The 22,769-nt window shown below is 44.8% G+C and overlaps 1 protein-coding gene across 1 annotated transcript in view; it reads right to left on the minus strand.

The window, feature by feature from the left end:
* The window catches only part of CDKAL1 (CDK5 regulatory subunit associated protein 1 like 1), a 691,294-nt gene that overhangs the window by 132,287 nt on the left and 536,238 nt on the right, over nucleotides 1-22,769 (minus strand). Inside the window, exon 13 of the mRNA XM_056132368.1 lies at nucleotides 4,109-4,171. Within this exon, the coding sequence (XP_055988343.1) occupies nucleotides 4,109-4,171 (63 nt within the window). The remainder of the gene's footprint in view (nucleotides 1-4,108; nucleotides 4,172-22,769) is intronic.

Genomic DNA, 22,769 nt, shown 5'->3' on the forward strand with positions numbered 1-22,769 from the left:
AGAGGCTGAAAGGAGGAACGGATGAGGTGAAAGGAACACTAGCGACAACTCCACCTTCATGCCCAAGAGCGGACCATGGGCTATTGGACTTTTCGCATCTTTCTTTCTTTTTTTTTTTTTTGCTATGGGAGATTTCCTACATATAGGAAAAGAGTGTAGAGGACGGGTCAGCCCCCTATCCCCCGAAAGCCCACCAGTCATTTCATTTCCAATAATCATCAGCACCAGGTGAATCTTCCTTTATCGAATCTTAACCGCTTTGCGGATTGTTTTTCAAAGTAACCCCCAGGCAGCTTATACTTTAAGTTTTTCTTTATTATATATATACATATATATATACATACACACACACACACACACACATATATATATATATATATATATATATATATATATCCCGGGAAGGACTATTTCTGAAATCTTCATGAGCATTAAGATATTTATTCTATTTACTTTTTTTTTTTAATGGGCTGGAACCATAGCATAGCGGGTAGGGCGTTTGCCTTGCATGCAGCTGACCAGGGTTGACCCAGGTTGGATTCTTCCGCCCCTCTCGGAGGGTCTGGCAAGCTACCGAGAGTATTGCACTTGCACGGCAAAGTCTGGCAAGCTACCCGTGACGTATTTGATATGCCAAACACAGTAATGACAAGCCTCATAATGGAGACATTACTGGTGACTGCTCAAACAAATCAATGAACGATGGGAGGCCTGCGCTACAGTGCTACTTTTTTAATGAATCACTGTGAGGTACAGTTACAGACTTACAAACTTTCATGCTTATGTTTTAGTCATACAATGATCAAGTACCCATCCCTCCACCATTGCCCATTCTCCACCACCAATGTTCCCAGTATCCCCACCTCAATGCTCCCCTCCCCCTTCGCCCTCTGTGGCAGGGCATTCCTTTTTACTCTCCCTCTCCCTTTGGATGTTGTGGTTTGCAATACAGGCATTAAGTGGCCATCATGTTCGGTCTAGAGTCTACCTTCAGCACAGAAGATGTTTAAAACAAGCGTAAAATAAGTGTAAACATAAGCGTGACCACATTTTATATAAGAATACTTTATGAAAGTGTTTTTGCATAACAACTCATCTGCCTAGAAACCTTATTTGTTGAACTATAATTGGGTAGGGGATGGAGAGATAGTACAGCGAGCGGGTAGGCACTTGTCTTGCATGTGGCTGACCCTTGATCCCGTCCCATCCCATATAGTTCCCCGAGTTTGCCAAAGGTGATTCCTGAGCATATAGTCAGGTTAGGAGTAAATCCTGAGCACTGCCAGGTGTGGTCCTCAAACAGATGTATTTGTAATTAAGTATGTGAAAGAAAAAAGCAACTAGAATCACCAGCTGCTATTATTATTATTATTATTATTATTAATGGGAGTATTCTAAGATAATGGGTAAGGCGTTTGCCTTGCACGTGGTTGACATGGCCGACCCAGGTTCAATTCCTCCGCCCCTCTTGGAGAGCCTGGCAAGCTACCAAGAGTATCTCCCCTTCATGGCAAAGCCTGGCAAGCTCCCTGTGACACAATTTGTTGTGAGACATTACTGGTGCCCACTCGAGCAAATCGATGAACAACAGGAGGACAGTCCTACAGTGCTACATTCTAAGATGGGAAATTCAGCTCTGACCGACACAGTGGGGAGACACAGGTCAGCAAGAGACAAACTAACATGACGTGGTTGACTCGCCTGGTGGGAGCACCAGGAAAGGGAGAACCAGGAGCTTCCAAGGAGGAAACTCTCCCCCTTCCTTCCCTGCACAGAGAGAACACAGCACAGAGCTAGCAGGCCAGACCTCAGAGCTTCAAAACCCACTCATCAAACAGGGAGGCTCCTTGTAATAATTTATTACTGATACTAGAGCGAAGATGAAAAGCAACTCCAGTGAGCCTCTCGATTCCAGCCCTTCATTGCCTGATGAGTAATTTGGAGAGGAATGAAGTCTTCACAAGGGAAGCCAAAATAATCGGAGGTGACTTTGATATAGTGCCACAAAGGATATGAAGAGGAAGTAGGTAGAGGCTGCAAGCGGCCAAGTTCCATTAAACGTTCTAATAAAAGAATAATGGAATTTCCCTGAACTGCGAATTGAAAAGTGTTAGAAGTGGGCAAAATTTAGACAAGTCAGGCAAAACCTTTGATTTGTCACAACCTTTCCTCTTGCTGTTGTCAAGTGGTAACTTTAGCCACCGTTGCACTTATGTTAATTACATGGTTTCATCAAAAAAAAAAAAAAAAAGCAACTTTCCCATCAGAAATCTGGTCCACCTCATTGCTTTTGCTGCTGTACTATTTCCATCTGCTTAGTGAGACCCACCGGGTGCTCTCTGTCTCTCAAAGAAATTGTCCTGTTCTAATGATATTTCACTTGATAAATGTAAGAGTATCATTTCCAGGACTGAATATCATCACAGTCACACTGAGCACAGACACCTCTTTTACAAATAGTTGTTGAAATCAGATTGTCACTCTTGAAACATTAGAAGCGTTTCGATTTCTTTCAACTTCCAACAACAACTGACAATTTTTTTAACTCCTGAATACGGATGCTATGTGTATTGTCAACCACGGAGACCAGTTTCACATTCTCTATTTTGGCTTGTTATAAAATCCCCACCAGGCGTCTCCTTACAATTTCATAGGTAAAGATGTAAGTTTGCAATAGCGTTACAACTGTGCAAGTATTTTTCATTTACACCTGCAGTCACCTCAAATGAAGAGACTGCCTGGAACTTAACGGGACACAGACGTTTCCAAGTTTTGCAAGGGTGATATGGTGTCAAGCATTTTTTAAAATAGCACTGTAAAACCCTTAGACTCTTAACCAGAAAACTGAGGCTATCAAGCTTGTGTACGTGTGGCACCTGAAAGTGGGGTGGTGGGTGGCGGTGGTCAGGGGCTGGTAGGTGGCAGCCGGGGGTGGAGTGGTGGGTGGTGTTAAGGGGTATATGGGAAGGGGAAGATTAGAAGTGCCATAGGGTCTTTTGCAGTTTGGTGGAGGTGGATGTGTACTAGCGTGGTAGACTCAAACCTTAAACATCAACTCTATTGTAACCATTTTACCTCAACTTAAAAAAAAATTAAAAAAAAATAACTGGGAAGGTGTAATGATGTAACGACTGGTGTTGAAATATTGAATGTAATAAATTATTGTGAACCGCTTTATAAAAATAAAAAACATTTAAAGATCATAAACATTAAAGAAGTGTGTGTGTGTGTGTGTGTGAGAGAGAGAGAGAGAGAGAGAGAGAGAGAGAGAGAGAGAGAGAGAGAGACCTAAATTTCTAATAAAATATGGTAAAAAAAACAACTTGTGAGTGAAAGGGACCCAGTCTTTTTCAAACAAGAGTAACAGAATATGGGGGGAACAAATGAAACAAGAAGAGGACATGGAAGATGGCGCAAAGGGTTAGACACGTGCCCTGCAAGGCGAGGTCCCCATTAGTCCTTCATACCACATGGTTTCCTGAGCACATTTGGGTGGGGGCCCGGGAGGAAGGTGTTGCTCCCACTGCAGCATCTCACTATAGGAGACTGACTGCCTGGGGCTGTGTGGCCGAGGAGCACCTCTGCTAACTCCCAAACCTGTGAGCAAGCCTTAGAGTGGCCCCTCCCAGCCCCAAGAATCAAACTGATCAGGAAGTGGAGTTAGGAGGCAGTGCCTGGAGGTCTCTAGCTCTAGACACTTGGCGGGTATTTCCAGTATAATGTTCATACTGCTTCTCCTTGGGGTTTTGTTGAGGTTAGACATGTAACTTTCTGTCAGAAGCAAGGAAGAACCAAGAGGTGGCAATTCATATACCAACATTTTCAACAACCATGTACTTAGAAAAAAAAAAAGCAACCGAACTAAAAGAAAATAACCCCAAACCAAAACCCCCATCTGTCTTCTGAGGGTCCTTGGGACCTCAGTGACAGGTAATTAGATTTTTAATGTGAAAAATAGAATTATGTAAATAATACAGATTTTCTACATTCTTAAAAAGGTCAGAAATTGGAAAACAAGCCAATTAAGTGTCACCGAGAAAGGTACTTTCAGAAGTATAAATTAGCAAGACTTTTGCTACCCAGCACATTATGAGTGGGTTTCTCTTACCTTGTGATCATATGGGTTGTAAGAATGAAATACCCGAGAAAGATCTTTGGTTCTTTGCTTTTTCTGTGGGAGAAAACACAAACATTAGCATTGGTAGATGGCAAAAATGCGGACAAATCCATCTATCAACCGACCTACCTGTGTTATGTTTATTTCATATATAGCAGTTTTTGGCTTACTGTTGCCTTTTAAGAAAATAAATCATTCCTCTCCCCACTGGACATCTGCCTTCATCTGCAAACAGAAGCACCCATCTCCAATTGCACCCAAGGGCCCTCCTTCAACCTTCCAGCCCCCTGGGAAGGGGTGGGGGTTGTTATCACCCACTTTGGGAAACACAGACTTAAAGAGATTCTTCCATGGTAAAGGAGAGGCTTACCAATCTGGTTCACATGAGTAAACCAAAGAAACTGGGAGTTGTAGGTTCCATGTCCTTTGACAGCCAGGCTACCTTTTGCTAGAAGGTTTCAGAATCATCACCAATCATAAAAAACAAACAACAACAAAACCCCAAGACTCTACGAATAATCCATGAGACTAAAATGAAAAAAATCCATGGAAAGAAAGAAAACTCAAGTTCTGCTTTCACTGGAATATCACTCTCGACTGGGCACTTGTATGAATCCATTTAAACATCAGCCCTCCTGGGACCAGAGGGATAGTACTGAGGTGAGCTTCTTCCCTTGCACATAGCCCCAGGAAGATCCCTGGCAGAGTATATGCTCACTTGAGCACTGCCAGTAGTGATTCATGAGCACAAAGTCAGAAGTAAGTCCCGAGCACTGCCAGGTGTGCCTCAAAACCCAACAAGATAATGTGCACAACAGCCTTCCCCCAAGCTCCCTGGCCATGGGGTGGGTGGACTTGAACTGCTGGTGTGAAATCCACTTGGGCTGTTAATAGTGAACAGCCCAAGTGGCCTGCATGGATCTCACACACAGGACACACTCAACAAATGTTTGCCTAGTGAGTGGATAAACGGATAGGATGAATAAAAAATTAGTGACACCTGCACAGTGGTAGGGCATTTGCCTTGCACGCAGCCAACACGGCTGACCCGAGTTCGATTCCTCTGCCTCTCTCGTAGAGCCCGGCAAGCTACCGAGAGGATCTCGCCTGCACGGCAGAGCCTGGCAAGCTACCCGTGATGTATTCGATATGCCAAACACAGTAACAACAAAGTCTCCAATGGAGACGTTACTGGGCCCGCTGGAGCAAATCGATGAACAAGGGGAGGACAGTGACAGTGACAGTGCAGTTACAACACTCAAGGCTCATACATAGTGTGAAAAGACTATGCTCTTCAGTGTCTCCTTTGAAAACCACGGCACCCAAAAGGAGAGGGAGAGAACAAAACGGAATGCCCTGCCATAGAGGCAGGGTGGGATGGGCGAGATGGAGGGTGGGAGGGATACTGGGTGGTGGTTATGGTGGAGAATGGGCACTGGTGGAGAGATGGGTACTTGATCATTGTATAATTGAAACCCAAACACAAAAATCTGTAAGTCTACAACTGTACCTCATGGTGTCTCACTAATAAAAATTAAAAAAAAAAAGACTATACTCTTTATTGGTACTGTTTTTTTAGATTATTATTATTATTACTGTTATTTTGTGTGTGGAGGCACAGCTGGTGGAGCTCAGGGGTACTGTGGCTCTATGTTTAGATATTACCTCCAGCAGTCATGGGGATGATGCAGTACCAGGGACTCAGTCAGATCTCCAGATTGTAAAGCAGGCACTCAACACACTGAACTACCTTTCTGGACCCTCCTCTCTTTTAAAGTTATATTCTTCTCAAGCTGGGCCCAAGGACTACCTGAGTGAGCTCCTGTCAACCTCTGTGACCCACTGTCTTGGCAAGTGTGTGTGTGTGTGGGGGGATAGATGGGGGGTCTTTAATCACAGCTGATCATAAGAGCAGCACTTTCGCCAATCAACTATACCTGTCCAACCACCACATCACCATTCAACCACTATGTGTATGGTTGTAGTCTTCCTATGTAAATGCTATTACTTTCCAAGAGGTTATATATATATATATATATATATATATACACACACACATATATACATTCATACATATATACATATACACATATACATTTATGTATACATATATACACACATTGTTTTATAAATATTTGCAATTTATTTGTGCTTCAAATTCATTTTTGTCTAACTTAAATGATGATAAAACCAGACGCATATGCAATCCCATATATGGAATTCCAAAAGCATAATCTTCTGAATTTTTTCTGCATCCTATTAAATTTTCCAAATAGAATTATTATCTTTGCAAACATATCTCTGGCAGCTTGAGTGTTTTTTTTTAAGAGAAGATAAATGGTGGAAATTGCGTCGTAGGATCTAGTACGCACATGCAACTTTCCTAGAGACTCTAATTTCCCCTCCAAACAATATACCAACACCCATTTGTTCTCTCACCAAGAGTGAAAAGAGAAGATTGGACTTTAAGAATCTCATTTTCATTTTTAAGGTTAGAACATGTTTACACACAGAGAACTGAGTGTGTTTTGTTCTGTTTTGGTTGCGAAGCCACACTTGGCTGTGCTCAGGGCTTACTACTCCTTGCTCGTTCTAATCAGGCTCATTCCCGGTGGGGCTCGTGGTCTGGTTGAACCCGGGTCTGCGGTGTGCCTGGCAAACACTGTCCCTGCTATCACTCTAACCTATGACAGAAACGTTTTCAAAACCCTTCTCAGCTGTTTTCTAAGCAGTCAATCACAGAATTTATTTCCTGTCCTCATTTCTCGTGCCTCAGGCAGAGGATCGAGTACCAAGTCCCTAATTTCCAGATTTCCACCTGAGTGTGGTGTGTCAGCCCTAACATTGCCTTCTTTTTGCCTCTTGAGCTACTTTAATGCTGTTAATCCAACTACCAGGAAACTGACTCTTGGATTCTCTTGGGAAGAATCCTTGCCTGGCAATATAAATTCCAGGGAAGGAATTTTTTTTTTCCTTTAAACACCAGTGCCCCTCCCCCACCCCCAACTACCAACTCCCTCACCTCCTGCCCACACTTGGGGCCCAGCATATATATTCAAAATCACCAAGTCAGCGACGCAAGTAGGCCTGGTTCTTTATGATCTTCTGAACTCCAGTGGCTAAGTGGTTGGACTTCATACTGAGTCAGACCTTGAACCGGACTCATTCCTACACACCAATCATTTCTCCATCCTTTCCCTATTTCAGAACTGGAACCTCTGGCAGTCCCTCAAGTCACCGAGCCCTTTTTTCCACATCCTCACACCCACTAAGTGTTATCCCTGCCGCCCAACTGAAATTCCCACCTCCTCGGCCCACCTCTGTGCTGTAATTCTGACCATCCAATGCTAAAGCAATTGAACATTTGCTTCCCCCAGCTCAGAGAGGTATCTGAGACAGGAAACAGTCCCCTGGCCCGGTGACCCGGGGGGTCTATTATGAACAGGTCACTCGCCCACCCAAGTTTTCATTAGCTTATAATTTTCTCTTTCCTTTCCATACACCCACTTGGCTGATGTAACTGTTCTTGGCTTAAACTTCAATCAGAAGGACAACGATGAATACGAATACTTCCTTCGGTAGGAGACTTAATATAAAACATGGGGCTTTTTTATTTTCCAAAGAGGAAATTATGCTGGGGAAGATAAAACAGACAGCATATCAGTATTTACTTTAGGAGGTGACCGAGGGACTGGTCATCTCCAGAAATGAGAGACAAGCCTGAGTTGGCGGGTAGATAGGGAATATATAGAAAAGTGCTTTGAAGTGATCTTTTGAATGTGGGATTTGATTTCCCACCTTTATCTTGATAGGGAAAGCATATACACACACTTATATGTCTACACATATAAGAGCATTTGATTTTTAATTTTTTTTAGAAAATAGAAAAGTTTGTTGGAAAGTCAAAGAGAGAGGAAAAATAACTCCTTGTGTGGGGAGACGCTTATTAGGACTAAGTTCTATATAAACTATAGGACTACGTTCTATATAAACCTTTTATTAACAGCTATGCTCCTGATTATTTTATAATCAGTACAGGGAACACGATAAGCAATTAATTCTATTTGGATTATCTCCCAAGAAGTCAGTTACGGAAAGGCAATTTCTTTTCCCCCCTCTGACAAACCAGTTTATTACATAAAGTCTTGGCTATGAGTACTGATGTGCAACAGTCCAGCTTGCAGAAGACCCCCGCTCTTTTCTGGGGTGGGCAGAGGGACACAGTTCTGTGGCAGATCTCTGGGAGCCTGACTAGGGGCTGACCCACAGGCCACTCTAGTCCATTTGCCAATTTTGGAAAAGAGGGGTCCTTAGAGAATGACCACATTGATATCTTCCTTGTGATCGTTTTCATGCTCTAAAAGCCACGCCAAGGTGCTATAGCAGAGAACTCTAGGCCAGAAATCCCGAAGGCTTTCCAGAGAGAGCGAGACATTGCTGCTTTTTGCAGAGAGTTCAATATTCCTGCTCTTGAACTGCTACTGTGACCTCTCTCCTCTCACTGATAGAGCTGATCCCTAAGCAAACTAGCTAGCCTCATTCCTTTCTGCCTCGACTGAGTCAATGAAGACAGGCCAAGAGCCAGTGCAGACCTCTGTGCTGATATATCAGGAGGACCGGGTCCGAGGACAGTAAGATTTTGTTATCTTTTTTTTTTCTTTCTGGGTCACACCCAGCAATGCACAGGGGCTACTCCTGGCTCATGCACTCAGGAGTTACTCCTGGCAGTGCTCGGGGGACCATATGGGATGCTGGAAATCGAACCTGGATCGGCCACGTGCAGGGCAAATGCCCTACCCGCTGTGCTATCACTCCAGCCCCAGATTCCATCATCTTATCTTCTAGATGCTCCCTTTGGAACACTCTCTGCTCTGACCCAGAATAGCATAGGTTGCTTCTGGAAGCACTGCAGAAATGAGACAGAGAGGAGTTTCCTGTAGCCCCTTCAGGGTTGCCAGTGGCAGAAGCCATCAGAGGGGAAGGCCGGACTCATGTCCAGCATGAGAGCCAAGTGGAAGGTTCCAAACGCAAGAGAACCCAAACGCCGGAGCGTTTGCTGCCCCCTGGGCCAGCTGCGGAGAGCACGCTGCTAACAAAACGTGTCGAGCCTTGTTGCCGGCCGTTTGAACCGATGCAACGCTGAGCCCCAGATTTGGAATAATTGGGTATTTTCCTATTGCATCAGGGTGCGTCGAAATCACCTCGCGCTTTTTTTTTTTTTTTGGAGCCTGTTAAAACAAACATCGCGGTCATGCGGCCGCCTGGTACTGCTCCAAGCAGCTCCCAAAGTAAACATGTTCAACAAGTTGGGTGATGCAGGGAGAGTCAGGGTGGTCAAGTTCAGCAAACGCAGCCCTCAGAATCACATGGGGCGCCCTCCGGCCCCCTTCGGAGTGAAATCTCAGGGTGCCCGGGGCAGAGAGGACAGAGAGGAACTGAGTGCCCTGTCCTGCCGCCCTTGCGGGTCACAGCTGGGTCTCAGAAGAGGCAGGATGTGAGTTTGGCAACGAGGAGGCTTGGGAGCAGCCGAACATCTGCAGATCTCCTTGCTCTGAGCCATTTCCTAAATTGCCTTTGTGTTCCATCCCCCAGGGACCAAATACACCGATGGACCCGTGTTATCTATGTTTAAAATCTCCCTCAGACAAAACCACAGCTAACCCAAGTTCCCAAGGGGGCATTTTTAACAGTTGGGGTTTCAAGACAATACAATCACTACCCCCCCCCCCCCTTTTTTTAATCACCAATCCACCAAGCTCAGACTGAAAGAGGTTCCAAGTGTGATAAGAAACGAAAGGATGGGTGGGAAATCCCACAATTGAATTGTAACAATACCCACCACTTTGATTTCTCCTGGCTTCCCAAGTGAATTCAAGGCTTTCTGTGCCCACTTCAGTAAACCTGTTAATAGGGTAAAAGGATAATACTCTGGACTTCACCTTTTTTTTTTTTTGGCTTTTTGGGTCACACCCGGCAATGCTCAGGGGTTACTCCTGGCTCTGCACTCAGGAGTGACTCCTGGTGGTGCTCAGGGGATCGTATGGGATGCTGGGAATCGAACCTGGGTCAGCTACATGCAAGGCAAACACCCTACCCGCTGTGCTGTCGCTCCATTCCCTGGATCTAGCATAGGTTTCATTTGGAAATCATTTTGAATCTACACATGGAGTCATAAAAGTTAGAAAGCCCCTGGGAGCCTGGCCCGGTTAAAGTGCTCTCTAATGAAGGGTAAACGTTTTAGCAAGCCTGCCGCATCCTTGGTGGAAAGACAACAAGAACGCAGATCTGTGTTTTGTCTGGCTGCTGGTTCTGACTATGAGGAACCAGGCAGCTGTCTCTCCATCCTCAGGCCCAGGAGGGCCTGAAAAAAAATCAGCGATTCTTCTGGGATCCAGAAAAAGACCAACGGGCATGAGCAAAACCACGGTATTGCCAACTGGAGGGGGCAAAAAGGCAAACGCAGAGAGGAACAGCTTCCCAGAATAGAGACTGGGGTCAGCTGGGCGGGGACACACACACACACACACACACACACCAGGAATCATTTCTGTTACTATGAGTTGATTAATAAAATCAAAGGTCAAATCAAAGGTCACCGACAGAAATTCAGGTGAAAAAAGGTTCCACGTGTGATAAGCAACAAAATTTTGAATCTGAAATGACATGACTGAACTCTGACAATCTTGACCACCTTAACTGCTCCTGACTTTCCAAACTAATTCAAGAATTTCTGTGCCCATGGGGACTGGTGACTGATTAGCTGCTGGAGGCTAGTGAGGACCAGCAGCCCGGAAGTGAGACTCAGAAAGATCTTCACCCCCGGAAAGGGCAAAGTTCTCTGAGACTGACCCCCTGGAGCCTCACCGGGTCCCTTGGAAAAGTGAGAAAAATCCCTTCTAGCTTGGGGCCCATGGAGTGGATCATTCTGAAAGAACCAGAGCGGCTACTAGCTATACTGTCCCTCTACAGGACAAGGAGAGAATAACACACATGAACTTCACAGCCTAGAGGCGTAGGCTCACCAGAAGCCCAAGTGGGCCACCCCTCTCCCGCCGCCAGAGCGATAGTCCAGTACGTAGTGGTCAAACTCGGTTGGATCCCTGGCATCACATTAGGCTTCTGAGATGGCCACAAGTGATTCTTGAGGGCAGAGCCAGGAGTACCACCAGGTGTGGCCCCCTAAAAACCAAAGAAGTACACACACACACACACACACACACACACACACACACACACACACAGAAAGCAAGCATGCTTGTCCTCCTTACGCACTTTGCTAACACAGCAGTCACGTTCTATTCCTCTTAAGTCAGGACATGTGCCTGTGACCAAAAAGAAATACCAAACGGCAATAGAAAACAAATTGTCTACTGTTGCCTTTTAGGCATATCTGAGTGTTGGGGTAAAATCCCAAATAATAATGGTGAAGGTGGTGTCGAAATGTTGAATGTAATCAAAGTATAGAGAGAGTAATTTGGAAATCATCTGCCCCACAGGTAGGGGGAGGGTGTGGGATGGGGGTATACTGGGGATTTTGGTGGTGGCTAATGGGCTCTGGTGAAGGAACAGATATTTCATTGTATGACCGAGACTTAAACCTGAAATCTTTGTAACTGCTCTCACAGTGATTCAATAAATAAAATTATTAAAAATGAGGGAGAATAAAGTAAGGTGGAGTTCATGCACAATTCAATCAGCCTAATCAGTGGCTGAATAAATAGCAGTACTCCTACATTAAAAAAGAAAGAAAGAAAGAAAGAAAGAAAGAAAGAAAGAAAGAAAGAAAGAAAGAAAGAAATACCAAACGGCAAAAACCACAACTTGACTCAGCACTTTAAACAAACATGGCAGTGACTCTGGGTTTCACTTGAGCTGGATTTTTCAACACTTCAGACTCCAGTAGATGATGTGGATAGTATGCAAGAACAGATGGGCAAGAGATGAAATCCTAATAAAGAGACAAAGGAGGGGGAGCAACAGTACAGTAGGTAGGGCTCTTGTCTTGGAAGCCTGGCCCGGGTTCGATCCCTGGTATCGCAAATGGTCACCCAAGCCCACCAGGAGTAATCCTGAGCTCATATCCATGAACTCCACCGGGATATGCCCACTAGAATGCCCCTATCTTCCAAAAGAACTAAAATATAGAGAGAAACACACTGAAATACTAATGAAGAATGCCCATGATAGGTTTGTTGGCAGACTCAACATAGCTAAGGAAATAACCAGTGAGCTGGAGGATGTATCAAGAGAACCCTCAAAAACCCAAAGGCAAAAGAAAACAAAGACTGAAACGAATGGGAGAGAATATTGAATAATCGAAGGGCAGCCACAAAAAGAATAATGGATGTAATGGGAATACCAGAAAAAAAGAGGAAAGGGACAGAAGAAATATTTGAAACAATAAATACCGGGAATTTCCCCCAATTAATTTCAGGCTCCAAACCACAGATTCAGGAAATATAAAAGAATACCACACGGAGAAAATACCAAAAAAAACACACACAGGCATATCACTTGCAAGTTACAGTAAGTCAAAGGCAAAGGAGGAGTTCTAAAGAGAAGCCAGAGGAAACACATCTTTTACCTTACAGAGGAACAGAGAACTGTAAGAACTCTGTCTTCTTAGAAACCACAAATAGAATGGGATGAGATGTGGGAGAGAAAATTCACCAACCTAGAATTTTTGACCCTGCAAGTTTATCCTTCACAAAAATAAAGCAGCAAAAGCTTTCTCAGACAAATAAAAGTGAAGGGAATTTGTTGTCAGCAGACCTCCCTTAAAGATATGCAGAACTTCTTTAGATGGGTCAGGGAGCTGGATACAGGGCTTAAAGAGCACATCTTGCATGAGGCTGACTCCAATTTGATCCCTGGAACCACATGGTTCTTCAAGCATCACTGGGTGTAGCCCTAGGGGCTTCTAAGCACCACAGGGGCGTCCCCAGGAAATCCCCAGCCCTGAGGAGCCCTAGAAGCCCATCCTCAGGGTCCCACTTTGAACTGTTGGCCCAGTCAGTTGAGAAGAGCGGGAGAGACCCTCCACCTCCTGAACACTGCTCAGAAAACACCCCCACGCCCCACTAATGGGCCTTTAGATAACAGGAGAATCATAAAGGCCAATAATTTGGATTTATAATGAAGGAAGAGCACCGAAAAAGAACCAAGTAATGGAATACCAAAAATTCATTTTTATGTTCATTCTTGTTTTTTTCCCTCTCCTTGTTCTGGAAGCTATTTGTTCAAAATCATATCCACAATGCCTTTTATTGTGCGTACTTGTATATACATGAAATGAATGATGAAAAGGAGGTTTTTTTACCCACTTGGACTAGCAGTTAGTATACACTGCAACCAAAACGAGCCTGAAGCAAAGTCTAAATGATCTGGGTAAGAGAAAGTTATTTCCTTTCCTGTTCACTTCCTTGTAGAGAGCCTATGAAATGGTTAATTGGTTAGTCAACTGGCAAGTAGAAGCAGAAAGGTAACAGTAAAAAAAAAAAAAAGGAGTCAAGTAATTCACCAACTGGAAAACCAGTTTCTGTTGTTTATTTTGGGGGGGTAGGGTGAAGTGGGGAGAGGGAAATTCAGGCAGTGTTGGGCAACAACCAAGTACATAGTACCAGGGATGAACCGGGATCCTGTGCATTTGGGGCATGAGTTACAGCCCTTTAAGCTAACTCTCTGAGCCTTGGGTAGTTAGATTCTTAACAGCAGATCTTGTGCCATATAAGGGCTCTAGAGACAGCTAGGGAGTGATAGTGGGTTGGAAGGCCACTTTGGAGAGAGGTTCTACACAAACATCAAGAGAGAACAGACTCAGAGTTCCAGGTAATAAGAGCCAAGGCATGAGGCCAGGCACCTGACCACGCCTGGCCGGTCACAGCATACCAAGGATAGCACTCAGTTAGGAGTCAGAGAACCACATCCTGAAACCAAGGAGCTCACAGAGCCAAAAAGGTGGTGATAGAAAAACAAACAACTGCAAATCAAAGAGGTCCTTGGTGAAGAATTAGGAACTGGGAAAAAATCACAGTGAGGACAAGGACATTGCAAGACACACGAGCTGGGCTTGAGAAAGCCAAGAAACCTCAAGAGGTCAGAAAAAGTGCTGCAGGGGCCAGAGACACAGGCCAGAGGACAGAGCAGGGGACAGCAGAAAGGGAGCTTGTCTTGCATGCAGCCGACCCAGATTTAATCTCCAGGGTCATATATGTTCCTCTGAGCATCCTCAAAAGTGATCCCTGAGCACACAGCCAGGAGTCAGCCCTGAGCACAGCAGGACGTGACCCCAGCACTTATATATACATACACACACATATACACACACACATACACATTTATATATATATGTTATATAAAGAAAAGTTGCTACAATCCAAGGATGGACTGTGAAATTAAGGCATATGTGCTGCTTACCTTGGGATTGTTTATTGTATTTCCTGCAAGGACAACTTTCACTTGCCAAGGTGCTGTTCTGATCACATTTAGTTTGGAAAGTGATAAAATCTGGTCCAATAGGAAACAATTCATACATGTATTAGAGACTTCAGTTTTGGATAAAGGCAGGAATGAAGGAAATGCATCTAGATAGAATATGTGAATGATAAACTGCAAGAAGGGAAGTTGAGCTCAGGAGCCCAAAGACACAGGGAAAAGGAGGGAGCTTCATGGAATGTTAAGAGAGGGTGACAGGCTGAGAACACTTGATATTGGAAAACACGGCAAATGAGCCGATTCATAGTTGAAAAAGAGTGTACTAATTATGTTAAGGATGAAGTATGGGGGCATGGCCTGAGGAAGGTCCCAAATTGTGTAAGGGAAGGTGGCAATTGTTTCAGCTAAGGGCAAGCATTCGGTTTAGCTGGGGCAAGGGGAGGTAGGTAGGTCTGAGAAAGAGTTAAGGGGCAGCCTGGTACCTGCTGATCAATGAGTGAGAAGGGTGGAAAGAATTGACGAGGGTTCCAGGAATTTCTGGCCCAGACAGCTGAGAGGATCAAAGTACTCCTAACCGATCCAAGGGACCTGCAGGTAGAAGAAAGCTAGCGATACCGGTGGAATGCTAGAAGATACAGAGCACGGATTTGAGTTTGAGAGGAAAGAGCCTATGGATGTCACTTAAAGCAGGAGACATAGCTGAGGATATAGCTCCAAGGGCTGGTGCACGAATTATACATTCCAGAGAACTGGGTTCAATTATCAACACTCCACAGTCCCCAGAGCACTGCCCCCAGAGACCCTTGAGCATGGAGTTGGGAGTTGGCCTCTGAGCTGACATAGCCAAGTGGTGGTTCATAAAAAACCAGGTGTGGCCCCCAACTCAAAAATAAATAAACAAAACCATGAAAGACAACATAATGTCACAGAGTGGTAGATAGAGCAGAAGCAGCAGGAGGATGGGAGAAGACCAAGGTGAAAATTTAAGCCAATAATGACTCTCTGATCCCGAGTCAGGTATTTGCTATGGACTTCATCTGTAATACTAGGTTGCTGGATTCAACCAGTGGCACTTCTGTACCTTGGTTTGCAGATTAAAATGACTGCGAAGCTTTTGAAATATTTCAGTACCAGGCCAGAGGAATAATCCAGGGGAGAAGGTATCTGCCTTGCCCTCAGCCAACCCCAGCACAATCCCCGAGCACTGTGAAGAGTGGTCTCTGAGCAGACAGCCAGAAGAAAGCCCCAGGCATGGTCTAACCTTACTACCCCCAATAAATGAGATAAAATAAAATAATAGTGTTCTAGTCCTGCTGCTTCTTTCGCTCTCTCTACCACTCTGATATCACATCCTCTTTCATGATTTTTGTTTATTTTATTTATTTATTTTTAATTCGAGGCCACATCTTTTTTTTTTTTTAATGAACCACCACTTGGCTGTGTCAGCTCAGAGGAAACTCTCAGTCCTCATCCCCCATGATGATGATATAACTTGAAATGGCAGGGTCTAGACAAGAGTCTCTGTTCAAAAGCTCTTGGATTTTCCAATGTCTCTCTTAGATTTTCCAAGGTGCAGCCCAAGTTTGGAAACCTTAGCCAAGGTAATCCCTGGAGCTTCTGCCAACAGCTAACCCGTACTCTTGTAGAACAACTCTGGATGTCACTCAGCGCTGGGCCTCTGGTTCTGAACACTATCAAGAATGTTTATTTATCGCCATAGGAGATAGGTCTAGAGCTTTACTTTACTTATTTCCTGGCCCTTTCCTTTACTTAAGAACAGGCACTGTGAAGGAATTCCCCTGGACATCTGGCTGTTCTCTATCATATATTTTGTCCCTGAGCTCTTCAGTACTTCTGAAAATAAATGGAAACCTAATTTAATAAGCCCAAACCCTTTACTTGGTTATCAAAGTATCAAACACCTGATGCTTAATTAAAAGCACCTGACATTATCAGCACTCAATCACAGTCTCACTTTTATATTGTGCATACCTGACCAGCATTTCTTAAGATGAAGATAATCATTTAAATCAATGAGAAGTAAAAACAAAACCAATATCTGGGATCTAAAAAGGAAGTCTCACAATTTAGAAATCAATTACCAAGGTCAACAATGGTGGGCGGTTAAAAATACCTGAAAAAGCTCAAGGAAGCAGACCAACTCTTTAAAATTCTCATCTGCTTTTTCTTTTTCCCCCTTTTTTGCTTTTTGGGTCACACCCAGTGATGCACAAGGGTTACTCCTGGCTATACACTCAGGAATTACCCCTGGTGGTACTCAGGGGACCGTATGGGATGCTGGGAATTGAACCTGGGTTGGGCACGTGCAAGGCAAATGCCCTACCCACTGTGCTATAGCTCCAGCCCCCATCTGTTTTTTATTTTTTTTTTCCAGTAGGTACACAGCATTATTTCTGAGAACTTACTATGCACTGAGGAGGGTGAGTAAAACAAACAAACAAAAAAACAGTGCTGCTTGCACTCTAGGATTTTCTTTGTTTTTAACCTCCGCCCCTCTCAGAGAGCCCAGCAAGCTACCGAGAGTATCTCGCCCACATGGCAAAGCCTGGCAAGCTCCCTGTGACATATTCAATATGCCAAGAACAGTAACAACAAGTCTCACAATTTGTTGTGAGACGTTACTGGAGCCTGCTCGAGCAAATTGATGAACAAGGGGAGGACAATGCTATGGTGTAGTGCTAACCTCTGACATTCTAGAGAGACCTAAAAGACAACTGAGATGATCATAAACAGTGCTAATTATAGTGTTGCATTCCTTCTCACCACGCCTTCTGACTTTGAGGCTCAGGGAAGGACCTACCACTGCCTTCTGACAGTGACAGTAAAGGCAAAGGAGAATTACCAGTTTCTCACATCCCCACCATGGGGGGCACAGTGTAACCCAAACAGCAGAAACCCAAACAACAGAATTTGTTCACCCAACCATCACGAAGGTACTCAAAACCACCAGGCCAGTGGGGTTCCAACTTTAACGTAGAGTAACTAGGTTTCAAAGGGAAACATGAGGTTTTCCAGAATCCATGTGGTGGGACAAGCAGCCCGCCTCTCACCCTCTCAGTGATAAGGACAAGGGGGAATGGGACTGGTAGATACTTCCCTGAGCCTCAAAGTCTGGAAGAAAATGCAAATGAGGGACGCTGGATTCCTTTAGCACTAGCGGATAAAATACAATGTAAGAGCCAAACCATCTTATCTCATGCTCACCTTACTTACTAAAGAAAACATATATTCGCAAGGCAAGGTCACTCTTTGGTAATAAAGGCTTGGCTAGCATGTCACAAAGGAAGGAGATGGTGGATTTGCAGTAACAGTCATCTGCCCAAACCCCTGTCACCATGCACAGCACCTAGAAAACAGTCCTTAGACAGAAAACAAATGACTGCATTTGTTATATGTACTAAAGGACAAAGTTACTCAGGGTGTACTCCCTGCATTTTCGATCAGTGGCTGGAGCGATAGCACAGCGGTAGGGTGTTTGCCTTGCGCACAGCCAGCCTGACCGAGCCAGGTTCGATTCCTTAGCCCCTCTCGGAAAGCCCGGCAAGCTACCAAGAGTATATATTCAATATGCCAAACACAGTCACAACAAGTCTCAAAATGGATAATTTACTGGGTCCACTCAAGCAAATCGATGTGTGTGTTTGTTCTTTGGGTGAAGTTTCCTGGGTCCTCCACCCAGAACATGCACTGTATTACTGTATCACTGTCATCCCATTGTTCATCGATTTTCTCAAGCAGGCCCCAGTAACGTCTCCTTCGTCCTAGCCCTGTTATTTTAGAAAGTGCCACATTTGAGGCTTGTTCAGGGTCAGGAGAATGAGACCCCTCATTGCTACTGGTTTTTGGCATATTGAATATGCCACGGGGAGTTTGCCAGACTCTGTCATGTGGGCAGAATACTTTTGGTAGCCTGTCAGGTTCTCCAGAGTAATAATAAGATAGATAATATATAATCAGCACACGGGTTGCTACAAATATCAATATGGCACCAATCTGCCCTTAGAACTGAACACGAGAGAGTTCACGTATCTCTGATCTTGGCCACTGGAGCAAACCCTTCCTTCCTGGATGACCTGGGTCTATATTCCCCCTCTAAATCCAAAGCTGGCAAAGTATGGTGTATGGGCCAAATAGGTCAGGCTGCCTAATTTTGCAGTGCCTGCAGTTTGTTTTCACTCTTTTACCTTATTAATAAATTGTATAGAGGCAGTGTGGGCTTATGAGTGGTATGACTCGGAGGGAAGAAGTAAATACTGAAAGGATATATTTGTTTTGCTTTCCTTGAGTCTTCTACCCTCAAAAGACCTACCCCTGCCACATCCTGTCTCGATTCCTGGCACAGTGCGGAAACCTTAGTTTCCGAATCGTCACTGCTACCCTCCTCATGTCCCCTCCAAGCATGTGCTTCCCTGGGCAGCTCAGAGCCCGTCGGGAGGCCATCTCTGCACTTCCTGGCCACTGGCCTGTGAAAGGACAGCCAGCTGTTGCTCTGCTTGCTCCTAAAAACCTCTCAATCACTTTTTCCTGTCTCCACGCTCGGTCTCTTTCTCTGACAGCACATGCGCCTGGGTGTAAAACATAGGTAGGCACTGAATGGCACATCCACTCCATCGAGACATGTATTGCCTGTTCACCACGCTGTGGGCACCACCCGATGCCCTGGTGAGACAGAGAGCAGGCCAGATGAAACTCAGCCGAGCCTATAAACAAGTACAGAGAAAGACGCAATTGCCCCACCTAAGCAGCAATCAGGCACACAGTGAGTGCTCTACTGGAGCTGGATTCCAAATACCTGGGGCATTCATGCTGGTTATTAATACCGTTTGCTAAGTGGCAATGCCCAGGGAGGACGGGCTTATGATTCTGACACAGATGACTGAATCAATGCAACTTATGTCAGCTGGAATGATTTTTATAACTATGAATGGTACTTCAAGATTGCTCCTTTCTCTGAAAAATTATACTGGAGAGAAAGGCCAGCATCCGGAGTCTATGACTGGGTAGAAGGAATGTGAAGAACAGACAAATTCAGGCCCAGAGACAGAGATCAATGGATTGGGTGCATGCAGGAAGCCTGGCTTCATCTCTAGTACCCCATGGTCCTATGAGCACAAAGCTGAGAGCAGCCACAGCACCAAGTGTGGTTCCAAACCCAACTAAGGAATGAACAAAAGCAATTGCTAAAAGTCATAGATTACCCTCTATTTTTTCAATTCCATGTTTAATCACTTGATAACACAGCGGTAGGGCGTTTGCCTTGTACACAGCCAACCCGGCTGAGCCGGGTTTGATTCCTCCGCCCCTCTTGGAGAGCCTGGCAAGCTACCGAGAGTATCTTGCCCACACGGCAGAGCCTGGCAAGCTACCCGTGACGTATTCAATATGCCAAACACAGTAACAACAAGTCTCAAAATGGAGTTTATACCAGGTAAGAAAGTTTATACCAGGTAAGTTTATACCAGGTAAGAAATGATTTGAAATCAGCGAGGGGAGTATAGACAAGTGGTTTGATTTTATTCTATTCTTTGATTTATTTATTTTTATTTTTGGCTTCATCTTTAGAAAAAAATTTTCTTTCTTGAATCACTGTGAGATAGCCCACTACAAAGCTGTTCATGAGTAGGCTTCATTCATACAGTGTTCCAACACCCATCCTTCCAGCAGTATACAATTCCCAGCACCAAGGACCCCAGTTTCCCTCCCATCATTCCCCAAATCCTCTTCCCCGAGCCTGCCTCTATGGCAGTCTCAGTCTCTCTCTCTCTCTCTCTCTCTCTCTCTCTCTCTCTCTCTCTCTTTCTCTCTCTCTCTCCCCCCCCCACCCCTTTATTTTAACTTGCATTATTATGATGCCCAAGACCTATTTTAACAAGGACAAACAAAGTAAGCAAAAAAGTGGAAGTCTCGCCTCGGAGCTTTTTGGAAAGCCAGGTATGAACCGGTCGTGACGGGGTGACTGAAACCTCATGGGAAGAGGGGCGTTTCCGGCTCGTCCTTCACGCCCTACTTTGGTCACGAGTTGCCCCCCACAAGCAGCTCTCCAGCATGGCCATGGCTCTAGAGCCACAGAAACCAATCTTATAATTATCTGACTCTCGGCAGAAATACTTCCAGGCTTAATAAGTAAAATATCAGGAAACAAATTATTTCACAATGCCTTTTCAGCAGGTCTGATTTTGGGGGTGTAAACTCTAAATAATAATGGTGCATCATTTGTCGAAACAATGAATCTAATAAAAGTAGATAGAGTGTTAACTAGAATTCATCTGCCTCACAGGCATTGGGAGGATTGGGGGGGGGGGTATATTGAAGTTCTTGGTGGTGAAAAATAAGTACTGGTGAAGGGAAATGTGTTTGATGATTGCATGACCGAGACTTAAACCTGAAAGCTTTGTAACTTTCCCCACAGTGATTCAATAAATAAATAAATAAATAAATAAATAAAAAGTGGAAGTCTGGAGCTTACACCAAGCTGGAACTATGGAGGATGCTATTTTCTGAGGAGATAAACACCCTTTTCCCTCTAAATGGGTCTCCCTAGGTTTATTCATTTCTATCATTGTTCTTAAGGATTTCTCATCCTTTCACATATGGAGAAATGAACCTTTACCGAGTCTAACTTCCAATGAGGTGGAGCTTGGGAGTCCAAAACCGGGAGCTACACAGATTCTATTACTGCTCTGAGCCCCCAAACAGCTTCCAGGGGCTAATCCACATAGCACCCAAGAGGAAAAATGATGAGAAAAGAATGGCGAAAGTGGAATTTCTCTGACCCACAGATAAGCTGCTATAGAGTTCTAAAAACTGATCAAAACCAATGCATCTGCTCCGTGACACCAAGTCACCCCTGGGGTCACCCCATTTGAGGAAAAGCTCGGAAATTGTGCTGTGCTGTTATTGCTGCCTCTCTAGATAAGCCAACAACTCGCTTTTATTATGATTCCACCACGGGGACCGGGAAGGTCAGACATGACAATGTAGGTTTGATAACTCTCCTACTTTCTACATCTAATTTAGCACCTACTGTAAAAAAAAAAAATCATTTCTATCAGCCATGCTACCATCACGGATATCTCTCTCTGCCCCATCACGCCAATAATACGAGTCTCAAATTCATTTCAAGGATGGCTGGGCTTTCTGACCTCACTTCTCCTCCAGCACGCGACCTCCCAAAAGAGTCTTATTTTTGGATCCTATATTAAACATACACATTTTCTTTTTCTTAGCCGTGGCCTCCACGACAAAGGAGCTTTTATTTGATAGCCAGGAGGCGATGTAATATACCGCTCCATCTTCACCATGGCTCATCCGTGGGCCACTTCAGGAAGCGACTGATTCTTCTATAGATTTGCACAGCACGGCGGCGGTATGGAGGGCAGGGGAGGAACCTATCTGAGGATGGCATAAGGCCAAGAAATATTCTCGGCAGAGGCTGTGGGGCCGATGCATGTTGGAGAGTGATGAGGGCGGAGGGCCCAAGAGGGACGGGAAGAGTTGAGGCTTCCTGACTGCCCCTTCCTAGGACCCGACAAAGTCTCCTTGAGTGTGACTTGTGCTAAGGGGTCAGCACAGAAATCATGTGGTCACGTGAGGAGGAAGGAGAGGTCCCAGACAGTGTAGGTTTTCAGACCCCCCCCCCAGATTTGACCTGGTGATTTTCAGGAGTGAGGAAATAGGGGGGAAAGGATGCTTCAGCTAAGCCCACCCTGCAATAGCCCCCTGGAGTGGGGTGCTGAAGCACTCTTCTCTCTGGCCGACCAGGAGCTGTGTGTTTTGGGACCTCGTCCACTGTCCAATGCACCACCCCACCTGAAGCACATTCTCAGGGTGAAGGATGGACTTTTCCCCACATCCTCATCAATCTCTCATCTCAGCATTTTTTTTGGTTGTTAATTTTTTTTTGTTTGTTTGTTTGTGGTGCCCTCAGACTCTGTACTGGGATGGGGGACATTGACCATGAGGTGCTGGAGACTGACCCTTGGGGCCCGCACATGCCGAGTGCTTAGTCAGCTGTCATTTGAACTATCTTTCTGGCCCTCAGATAGTCTCATCACACAATACCTATTAAACCACCCCCACTTTTTTTTAAACAAGGGGGTGCTAAAGATCCAACCCAGAACCTCACACATGCAAGGCAAGTGCTCTACGGCAGAGCTACAAACTCGCCCTGTTCTTTTCGGGGTTCGGGGCCACATCT

Source organism: Sorex fumeus, unplaced genomic scaffold, assembly GCF_029834395.1.
Source record: "Sorex fumeus unplaced genomic scaffold, SorFum_2.1 ptg000094l, whole genome shotgun sequence".
NCBI lineage: Eukaryota > Metazoa > Chordata > Mammalia > Eulipotyphla > Soricidae > Sorex > Sorex fumeus.